This window comes from Saccopteryx bilineata, chromosome 8, assembly GCF_036850765.1.
Source record: "Saccopteryx bilineata isolate mSacBil1 chromosome 8, mSacBil1_pri_phased_curated, whole genome shotgun sequence".
Taxonomy (NCBI): domain Eukaryota; kingdom Metazoa; phylum Chordata; class Mammalia; order Chiroptera; family Emballonuridae; genus Saccopteryx; species Saccopteryx bilineata.
The window spans coordinates 21,766,351-21,778,215 of NC_089497.1; the positions used below are offsets into that span (position 1 = coordinate 21,766,351).

An 11,865-nucleotide genomic window follows, 5' to 3' on the forward strand; every position below is an offset into this window, starting at 1 on the left:
ACTATATATCAGCAATACCAACTCACTGTCAAAAAGAAATATGGTTCATAGTTTTAAGTCAGACGTTTAGGTGAAAAGAAGCCATGAATACAAGGCATTTTGAAACATAAGGACAAATTTTAAAGTGTTTATTTTATATAATACTGTAGTATAAACCCATTATCTGTTTTTAAAATAGTTCTGAAGTTTTTAATGAGCCACCTGCGAGTGCAATTCTACATGACTCTTATATAGACATAAAAATACATCCTGCAGCTCCTTGAACTATTTCCCCTCAAATATTAACAAGTTTGAGTAGAACATACATTTTAACTGAATCTTTATGTGGGTTACTTTAAATATATAAGGAGGCATCCATTAAATAATATATGTGATTTTTTTCTCTTCCGTATCTATTTATTTATCACATTCATTATCACGTCATTCACTAGATGCTGACCATGTAGAGATCATAGTCCCATGACATAAAGTTGGCAACATAGTATCAGTGGTTTTTTGTTTTTTTCCTATTTCTTCTGCTAATAGCCTTAATAACTTCATTACTAAATAGTGAAATGTCAGTCAAATGCATTGTCAAAGTTAACCTCTCTCCCTGCCAAAAAAGGGAGAAAACAAATTATGCTACAGTATACTTCTCAACATTTAAAGTGCATCAGAGTCACGTGTAAAACTTTTTAAAAAAATAAAGATGTATCTATATATTTTTTTTATATATGATACTAATTTGCACCAAAATGAAGAGACTTTAACTTATTAAAGAAAGTTTAACATAGGTGAAATCCAGCCAATTCTCATAAAGCTTTCTTATTTTCACAAGTCTGGTCAACCTAAGAATACATTATAAGAGGAAAAACTCAAAAGATGAAATAAATATTAAAAATGTGCTTAATTGTTTACAGTCCTCCCTGTCTAATGGAATAGGCCATGCGCATGCCTCAGGGCTGTGGAGAGGGGCACAGAGGCCGAAGGAGTCAGAGGAGGCCTTACCGATGGCATATGTGAAAAGGCTTCACAGAAGGGGCTTTAAACGGAGTTTTGAATAATAAAGGAGGATAATACATTTGTATTTTACAGAGCACTGTTGCCTCATTTTATGGTTTCTCACAACTGTCCAGTGACATTAATAGTGTATTAAAGAAACCTAGGTGGAGTCCATAGGAGATGAAACTAATCAGAGGGCCTGCAGGAGGTGGGGGTAGGTGCTGGAAATATTATACTAAAGGGACTTGAATATTACACTAAAAGTTGAAATTTCCGTCCATAAATATACTGGAATTGTTAAAGGATGTCAGGCAAGAGTGTCCTGTTCCTTTTTGTCCTTTTCTCATGTTCCTGAAAATTATAAACTTGGGCAGCTGTGTATATTATAATTTCATGAGATGAGAGAGGGTGCAGACTGGACTTTGGAGAACGGAGAATGTTTAATTCTACTCCAGCGTGGGGGCCAAAATCAGTTCAGAGTAGAACTGATGCCCAAAGAACGAACAGGAGGTAGGTAGGAATTTAGCATCTAGATAAAACAAGAATATGATGTGCGAAGTTACGATCTATTTGTGGGATTGTAAATAGTTAAGCAGGGTCACATAGCATGTAAAGGACTAATAGGACATGAAACTATTAGTTAGGTAGTCTTCCTGTCTGTCGCCTCTGGCATACCATATATAGGAAAGTACGATGTGTACACACACAAACAATTTTAAAGAATACTACTTTTGTACCTCTTTCTACTCAAATAAGCATTTAAATCATTCCAAATCACTAATATCATTATTTATAACTTGAATTAGGGTGGCCAGACAACAAATTCCCCAGTAAAAGCTAATACAGTTACTATCTTTGTGTCATACATAAAATTTTCAAAGCTTAGATAAATTTCAGATAGGTTCATTATTCTGATACCTTATTAGATTTGAAAAGATTATAAGTGCCCTCTTCAAGTGTTCTACATTTCTCCTCTTACTTGAATAAATGATATTACTTAAGTAAAAAAAGTAATATTTAGTGCAGCTTTATGAAAGTTTCTTTAAGCATTTTTAAATTATATTTTTAACATCAAAAATTGACAAGTGTATTTAAATACATATCATTTAATCCTTCTGTCAGATTGTGAGATTGGTACCTAAAATAAACAGGATCTAGATTTATAAGAAACTTTAATCTTCTTAAGTTTATGATGCATTTTATATTTTAAATCATCATAAGGTTATGAAACACTTTGTATTACGGATAGTATGGCTTAACAAACTTGAAAATTAAATACATTGAAAGTGAAAATGCTATCTTTTCCAGGTAATTCTCAAATTTAAAACGATTTCTTTTTAATTAAGAATTAAGGATACCCATTGAGGAAAATTGCACATTTGAGATACAATGTATTTAGTTTTCATTTCAGAGCTGTGTTTTAAAAAGATACACATTTTTTAAAAGGTATTTAGTACTAATATTTTTTTCTTTTTATAGGTGGAAGAAGAAGGCTTACAAATTTGTGTTGAAATATGTGGTTGTGCTCTACAACTCGACCTTCATGATGATCCCAAAACTAAGTGTCTAATATATAAAACAATTGCACATTTTTTGCCAAATGATTTGGAGATCCTCAGGATTTGTGCACTCTCAATATTTTTTCTTGAGCGCTCCTTGGAAGCTTATCATACTGTTGAAGAGCTTTACAAACGTCCAGATGAAGAATATAATGAAGGCATGAGTAGTGTTCAAAATCGTGTTCGTTTTGAATTACTTCCAATTTTGAAAAAGGGATTGTTTTTTGATCCTGAGTTCTGGAACTTTGTAATGATTAAGAAAAACTGTGTAGCATTACTGAGTGATAAGTCAGCAATTAGATTTCTAAATGAAAATACACTGGAGAATTCTACAGGTAATCTTAAAAGAACAGTGGAACAGAAAGGTTTAGATGAAGGGCTTGACTCGCTTACAGACCAGAGCACTGGAGAGCTCGACCCTGATGATGGATGTGGAGTACAACCTAAAGGCCATGTTATCACCAAGAGAAACCTGACCGCTCTTAATGTTTCTAAAGGAGATCACAGCGTCCCGAGGCACCGCTGTATGTTATGTAACAAGGAATTTCTAGGTGGTCACATTGTAAGGCATGCCCAGGCGCATCAGAAAAAGGGCAGTTTTTCCTGTGTTATATGTGGTAGGAAATTTAGAAACAAAGGACTTATGCAGAAGCATTTAAAGAATCATGTTAAAAAAATACAAAGACAGCAGATTGCTGCAGCTCAACAAGAGGATCAGGAAACTTCTGCCTTTGGAGAAATATATTGTTCCAATTCTTTAATTTCATTTGAAAATGGGAATTCTGGTGATAAAGATTTGAAAGGGCAGATTATTAATACTTCCAGTGATGGAAATGGAGAAGTGACCCCTGCGTGTGTGGCTGAATTCACTGAAATTCCCTTACGTGTATCGGAAAATGCTGTTGAAAACATTATTGAAAATGGCAGTCCTGATAGCTATGTAAATAATGTATTGGAGCCTTTACCTGTATGTGAGGATGACTATGAGGAGGAAGAGGATGAAGAAGGTGATTATGAAGAAGACGATTATGATCTGAATCAAGAAACTTCAGTACTTCATAAAATCAATGGAACTGTGTGCCATCCAAAAGACATATATGATACAGATCAAGAAGGAAATTTTAAGTGCCCTGCTCTTGGCTGTGTCAGGATATTTAAAAGAATTGGATTTCTGAATAAACATGCAAGAACTGCACATCCAACTGACTTAAATGTGCGGCAAACGATAATGAAGTGGAGCAAAGGGAAATGCAAATTTTGTCAAAGGCAGTTTGAAGATTCTCAGCATTTTATAGATCACCTCAATAGACACAGCTATCCCAATGTGTACTTTTGTTTGCATTTTAATTGCAGTGAGTCATTTAAGCTGCCATTCCAGCTTGCTCAGCACATCAAAAGTCACAGGATATTTCAAGCTCAGTGTAGTTTTCCAGAATGCCATGAGCTTTTCAAAGATCTTCCTCTGCTATATGAACATGAAGCTCAGCACTATTTAAGTAAAACGCCAGAATCATCTGCACAACCAGGTGAAGCAGTTGTTTGGGATGTTCTTACAGACTCCAATCCTAATCATCAGGAAAAAGACTCATGTACTAATGAGAAACAAGCTATTAGCCTGCCAGTTTCTACTAGCAAATCAAGGAAAGATTCTACAGAACCAAAGACATATCTAGAAAGTAGGGAGAAGAAGACAGACAATTTAGTTCAGAATGGAAATGAACATTCTAATGACACTGTTTCTGATACAAGCTTGATAGACCAAAAGATGCCTGACACAGAGCCAAATTCTGAAAATAATTGTATTAGTGATTTAGTCAATGGACACAGTGGAATAGAACAGACACCTTTAGTTTCATCAGACCCTGCTTTGAAAATTGATACAAATAGAACCAGGACAGAAAACGGTTCCATTTTACCCACTGTTGTACCACAAGAACACAGTCCCCTGCCAGTATCTCAGGCACCATCCAAACCAAATCGGACGAGTGAACGTACTTCATATGGCCTAATTGTGTCAAAGCCATATGTCAGACCCTTGCCTCCCAGTTACCTTGATGAACGGTACCTTAGTATGCCAAAACGCAGAAAATTTCTGACTGATAGGATAGACGCCTGTTCTGATCAAGATAACATTTGTAAAAAATCAATGAAAAGATTAAGATGTGGCAAATGCCTGACCACCTACTGTAATGCAGAAGCACTTGAGGCTCACCTTGCACAAAAGAAATGTCAGACACTCTTTGGATTTGATTCAGATGATGAAAGTAAGTCTTCTACCTTCTCAGTAGTTATATCTGTAGAAATAGAAAATGACATAGGTCTCTGAAGTTAAAAAATAACATTTGTGGAGCTTAGATAATAAAGCACGTCTTATATATTTTCTTTAGTCCATACTACCATTATGAGGTGATAGTACTGTCCTGTTTTTTAGATCAAACTGAAATTGATAAATTAAGTAATTTGCATGGGCACAGGCCTGTGAACTTGTGGGAGCCATAACTTGTACACACGTATTTCATTCTCTTTGATTATGCTTTCACTGTATCTGAGGCTTTTCTTCATTCTGAGCTTCATGTAATTAAAGTTCTAGTAACAAAGTAATTATGATGGAAATGTCTTTCATCTCTCTGCTAAAATGTAACCAAAATAAAATTGAGCCTAAAGACAGTTTACAAGAATCACAAAATAAGTGAAAAACAAAAATGAGCAAAAGAGCTTGCCTTTCTGCTGATATCAATATTCTTTGAATGTGTAAGAGTATAAACAGGAATCTGACTTAGAATTCCAGTTGAACATCTAGAAAATCTGAATTAATAGATGTGTTCTGTTTTACAGGTGCCTGATTAAAATGTTTCAGAAAGATCTGTCAATCAAGCAGTAGTGTGAAAAAAGCACTACAAGAAAATGCATCATCAGTTTGCTATTTCCCTGATGGCCTTAATTTTAGAGTGGTCTCGGATAACAAAGATAAAGACAAAGCACATTGTCTAGAATGAACTCACAGAGATGTGCTGGTTTAGAGTCCAAAAGTGTTATTACAAAACTCCCAAAGTACCAGTTATCCAGAAAACCACATTTTAAAAAAAGTTTGTGAGATTGATAGCAGCATGTTCAGTTTCGCTTATGTGAGAAACATGTTCAGGCAACTAGTCAGAAAGAGAAACCAGCTATAGCCTTACAGAAAGGGAAAAGTTAACCCATTACAGTGGTACCTTGAGATACGAATTTAATTCGTTCCATAAGTCAGTCAACTCATATATCAAACTGCCTATACTGGACCCGTGCGCCAATGCACCACCTAGCGGTGGCTTCCCCAATCACCACTCATATCTCGGAATTTTGCTTGGATCTCGAACAAAAATACGGACTGAGTCATAGGTCGTATCTTAAAAAAATTCATATGTTGTTCTGTTTGTATCTCAAGGTACCACTGTATTTAAAAAAGAGGAGAGGTTGGTTTACAATGAACAAGTTATAGTATTCTACAAATGAAATTTGTTTTCTTATCATGTGTAATCTGATTATGACTTCCCTTCTGGTCAAACATGGTTTAAGGAATCCACTGCTCTTTAGTTTATTATATTTTAAAAACTGACACATGAAAATTAAACTTGATTTATCATCATTCTATCCATAAACGATGGTAATTTATTTTCAGATGATTAAATAGGTCACAGATCAATGAATGGCATGCTAACATTGAAAACTAAAAAGCAAAAGAATAAAACAGTGCTTTGAGAGGACCTTTCAATACCAATGAATTTTATTTAAAAGGCAGCAGTGTCGGTTAAATAGAACAAGTACCACTGGTAACTTTGGGGACAGATGGGAGGAGTCTAAGACCATTAAAGGCTATCTAGTTGAAGGAAAACACTGAATTACAAATTTCTCAATGTGAATAATGGTATAAGCACACTGGGATATTTTTATCTGTATATAGAGTAGTGCTAGGACATTGCTTGATGATTCATAGTAAGGTCCTTTAGACATTAATGTGAGTTATCTAAGTACAGTCCTATAAAAATAACTAGCTGTAAAAAAATATGTAAGCTAGGAATCAGGTCAAGAATTGGTTTTATTCAGTTAGGGAAGTTAATTATTAAATAAGCCATACTACTCATGCTTTCTTATTTATTAGTGATGAATTTGGTCTGAATTGTAATTTTTATATATATATATATGAAAATAAATATTTACACAAAAATTTGCACAGCAAGAACACAATAAGATATATTGATGCATTTATTTTCCTTAATGACCAGTAATTTTCCTAAGGAAGATTTTAACTTAATAGTCAATAAATCATTAAGACAGAAAAAGTTTTTTAAAATGCCCTCTTGGATGTGTTGTACATTCTTTAAAAGAGGAAGGTTGACGACCTCCTTTTACTTAATAATGCGTTAACCTGTAGCAGGGAGAAACGAATCAAGATGCGAAGGCAGATTCTTCAAAACCTGAGCTAGTGAAGTACCAGTGTTGGCCAAATAGTCCAGTATTCCAACTGACACATTTTTGTTCAAAGCAGATAATCAGATCAGGCCCTACTACATCCAAATATTTTGAATATTCGATTTTTGGATATTAAAGCTTCTTGAGTGATACCCTTGTGGGACATTTCTTTCACAGTAGCATCAAGACTTCTATTAACTAGGATTTTCAAATCATGATAGATCATATCTAAATAATTTCCCATTTTTATTAGCTTATTTGTCATGGGCATTCAGTACTATATAGTTGACAGTCATAAATTCATTCCAATAAAATTTAGGTTTGTTTTGTCTTTTTATGTAGCCTACATTAGGCTGTAGAATCATACTTAAATAACTTAAGTAAACAAATCAGATTTTTAAAATTCTTTAAAGTCAGCTTAAAATGTTTTCCATACTCCTTACACTAAAAATCTAGTACTAGAGACCTATTTAAGTTTAGTATAAAATAATTGCATAATAAAAAGTCTGTTTGGAAACTAGTTCATTTGGACAATGAAGTTTTTGGTTTGTTTTCTTTTTTTTTAATATAATTTTTATTTCATTTTCCAGAAGTTTAAAATTACAACTTAACATTCTATCACATTTTTAACTTTTTTTTGTAAGTTGAAACTATGATGTCTACAAATTACCTTCATTTTCCAGTTCATACCAAGATGTTTTAAACATATTCCATAGGTTATTTTTTTGTCTTTAATTTGAGGTTTTATTTCTACTTTTGTGTTGCTAAGGGAAAACTGTTTCTGAAAGACTGAGATCAAATTGGTTTATACATAAGAAATGTCTTATAAAATTCTGTTTGACCACCCTGTTCTAACCTCTTCATATACTCAAGTGATTGCTATTGAAAAAATGTGTACATTTTATATATGTATTATAAAACATAAACTTACATCATTTTGCTTTTAGAGGATACATAAACTTCCAACAGTTCTAATTTGGAATCCAGAAGAAAAGCTTCTTTTTCCTCAGTTTATTCTTTCTTTTCTACTATTTTGAGGATGTGTTTATCTTACATGGACCAAGTTTCCATCCTTTGTTTTTAAATAAAAATTGCCTTCAAAACATTAAATATTAGCTTTCTGCTTTGTTTCAGTAAGGTCAAGAAAAGAGCAAATCTGAATTTTTGCTGCTCAGATATTATGGAGGAGGTAGAAAAGAGAAATCTCCGTGGACAAGGACACTGGTACTTTGGGCTTTAGCCATATTCTTTTTTTTTAAACCACCAATTATATAATTAGTAGATAATTTATAATAATGAACTTGCGATTCTTCTCAGCTCACACTTGAAGGTTCACAAGTACTCCTTTCATGTTTTGCTTAAACTGTTGTATGGATGAGAAACCTAAAAGGGATGATAGTGTTTATTTTTTAATTTATTTGGTACTGTAAAACACCTTCTCAGAATGACTAAATGCTGCATATGCATTTTGGAATTGTTACTATGTGAAAGATATTACAGATTCAGCAAGAAAGGAATTTGTGCTTCCTTGTTGAACATTAAATTATTTTACTTTGCATTTTATAAGAGTACAGGTTAAAACTGAGCCATTGAACTGCAATAATCAACAATAGTGTCTCATTTCAAGAAATTTTTTGTACTGTACATAGATTTGTTCAATAAAACATTGTCCTCGTTGGTAATGAAGTGTTCAGTTTTATGTAGCACAATGCCTCAAAAGAAATTAGGGTTAAGGTATATAGAAGAAGTTTCTATTATGTCTCCTAAAAGAATGAGGTATTTCTGTTAATATTCAGATTATTGAGTGATTTAAAAAATATAGAGAAAAAAGCAAGTTTACATAAACAGACCTTTTTAGAAATTATTTTACCTAATGCCCACATCAGGGATTACACGTTGATAAGCATGCTGGTTACTACAGTCCTGTCAGGTACATGGCTTCAGGGTGAGACAGTACGTGCTGCAGGGTTAGCAGGTACAAGACAAATGTCAGAACTCCAAAAACAAGACACTGGATGGATTTATCTACGCTGATAATTCTTCAAAGATGAAGAGTTTCTGGTGGAACTTAAAAAAATGAAAAACTGTGAATTCATTTGGAAATAAGATGTAAATGATGATGATGAAAAGTACTATCTGCAAAAGCATTTCAATAGGAAAATGACTAAGCCAATTGATCTATATCTAAAAGTCAGATCCTTGGGTAGGAGGGCTCCTACTTTGTTGGTGCACTGACAAAGGAAAACCCCTACATTACTTGCTATAACTTGCAACTGGAAAAAATAGGCCTGACATAGAAAAAGAACCTCTTTAATTCGATGAGCTAGCACTCATCAATAAAAGAACATGTACTGTGTTAAATACAGTGTTTTGCACATATTACAAATGTTATTATACTTTGAAAAACACTATGAGAAAGTTATTAAAGCATTCTAGAGCTGAGATCTACAATTCTCAGACTATGATTTATGGTCATATGAACTTAAGACTATTAAGTGTTTTGAGGTATTTAGATAAAATTATTGCGGTTACTACACTTTCAATTTTTCTTTTCTGAAACTTCAGGAATTCTGAGAAGCAATCAAATATTACTAAGTTCACAGATATCTTGCTTTTCATAGCGTAACATAAGATCCATACTGATATCAACAACCAAATGATGCCTGACCTGTGGTGGAGCAGTGGATAAAGCATTGACCTGGAACACTGAGGTCGCCAGTTCAAAACCCTGGGCTTGCCTGGTCAAGGCACATTCAGGAGTTGATGCTTCCTGCTTCTCCCCCTTCTGTCTCTGTCTCTCTAAAATGAATAAAATCCAACAGTACATGGAATGAAAACTAAAAGTGGGAGAGAGGTTCATGTCTTATCTATGGGTGCTGCACACTGGAGAAGAAATAGCTTCTTGTTTTACTAAATTACTGTGTAACAGCTACTTTACATGTGTAATCCCTAATTGTTGAAACAACGGTAAGAACACTACTTTTCAGAAACGAAGGTTGAGAAAGGTTAAATAACTTGACTAAAGTCAAACAGCTTATAAATAGATGGAATTGAGAAATCAGATGTGTCCCCAAACCATAATGCCATGCAGTTTCCATTCTGTCACGCAGTTTTCCCTACAAATGTAGAGCATGAGTGGATCTAATAAGTCCAAATTGAGAAGGCTAGACTTAGTCTGAAGATCAGTGATTTCAGAGACAGTGGATGAAGTTGGCTACAGACATAGCTGTATTGTTATTTTATTCTCTTCTACCAGCAGTGATTCTTAGTGTGGTCTCCAGAGCAACAGAATCAGCATCACCTCAGAACTTATAAGAAATGCTGAATATTGGACAGGTGGGGGACCAATCTGTCTTTTTGAGAAGTCTTCCAGGTGACTGGTGCACTGTTAGGTTTGAAAATGGCAGATCTAAAGCAAGTTTCTTCCTATTTATAAGATGAACTCTTTCCCTTTAAATTCAGTCTTTTCAGAAACTCTCAGTTTCCAGGAAATTTAAAGCAGTCTCCTGTTAATAGGTACTTAACTACTTTTGGGTGAATGGATATTTTAATAGCATGATATAATACCCCAAATCACTCTAATCTAGAAAACTTTTTTCCTCAAAAAGCATTCAGTAAATGAAACTGCCAGAACATGATTTAATGGAAACAGCTGAAAGAGGTGTAGGGATCAGCTATATTTATTTATGCTTGTGGTGCCTTAAGCAATTAAGTGCATTCCTAAACTCAAACTTCCACATCTGTTAAAAGAGCTATTCTTGCAAGGTTATAGGAATTAAATCTGTGCAGGGCCCAGAGCTGAGCCCTTACTGTTATAATCCTATTAAATTTCTCTTCACATTATGGCTCCCGTACTGTCTTTGGTTCCAGCCAAAAAAACAGCCATGCTGTTTTATTTCATGCGTTTTTCACTACCGCTCCCTTTACCTGTAATTCTTCACTTTCTTTCTGACCTGCCCTCATTCTTTGCTTATACCCTTGGGCATCACTTTCTCCAGGAGCCTGGTCACATCTGAAGACTTCATTATTCTCCATTGAAACCTATTTCTCCCAGTCTTCCTCCTCTCAGTAAATGGCAACTCTGCTTGCACAACCAAAACCTTCCAGTCTTCTCTGACTCATGATCGTGTCCTCCACTCTACCTCAATCCGTCGTTTTCTCTCACTGTATTAATCTCCTAATTGGATTCCTTCTCTCTCACCTTGCCCTTCTTCAGTCTGTGCTTCAGACCAGCACCCAAAAATGATCCTGTTTGAAACAAGTGATACCAAACCATTCCTCAGTTTAAAATCCACAATAGTTTAGCAAACCATCATTTATTCAATAAATATTTATTGCATACTTAATATGTGCCACACTCTGTACTAGACAATAAAATAAAAAAGAATCCCTGAGTCACAGAACTGTCATTCTACTGCAGGACAACAAACATAAGTGCTATGGAGAAAAATTAAGGGGGTAGGGAGCAGATAAATCAGGATGGCATTGTGGGTGATCGTTTTAAGCAGGATGAAAGTCTCTAACGAGGTGATTTTGGGGGACTTTTTCTGAAGTGAGAAGCAGGGAGGCAGAGAGACAGACCCCTGCATGCACCTGGCTGGGATCCACTGAGCATGTCCACTAGGGGGCAACGCTCTGCCCATCTGAGGCGTTGCTCCGTTGCAACTGGAGCCACTCTAGCACCTGAGGCAGAAGCCATAGAGCCATCCTCAGCGCCCAGGCCAACTTTGCTCCAATGGAGCCTTGGCTGCGGGAGGGAAAGAAAGAGTGAGAGAGAGGGGAGGGAGAAGGGTGGAGAAGCAGATGGGCACTTCTCCTGTGTCCCTGCCAGGAATCAAACCTGGGACTTCCGTACGCCAGGCCGACACTGCCGCTG

General features: G+C 35.2%; 1 protein-coding gene across 3 annotated transcripts in view; it reads left to right on the forward strand.

Moving 5' to 3' along the window:
- ZNF654 (zinc finger protein 654) overlaps positions 1–5,415 on the forward strand; it is an 84,050-nt gene extending 78,635 nt beyond the window's left edge. For 2 of the 3 annotated variants that reach the window (XM_066241475.1, XM_066241476.1), the window contains 2 exons: positions 2,461–4,804; positions 5,376–5,415. In XM_066241475.1, the coding sequence (XP_066097572.1) occupies positions 2,461–4,804; positions 5,376–5,383 (2,352 nt within the window). In that variant the 3' untranslated portion in view covers positions 5,384–5,415. Of the gene's footprint in view, positions 1–2,460; positions 5,174–5,375 lie in introns of those variants that run through there. The other variant, XM_066241474.1, reaches the window with a different exon arrangement.
- Positions 5,416–11,865: the final 6,450 nt, after the last annotated feature.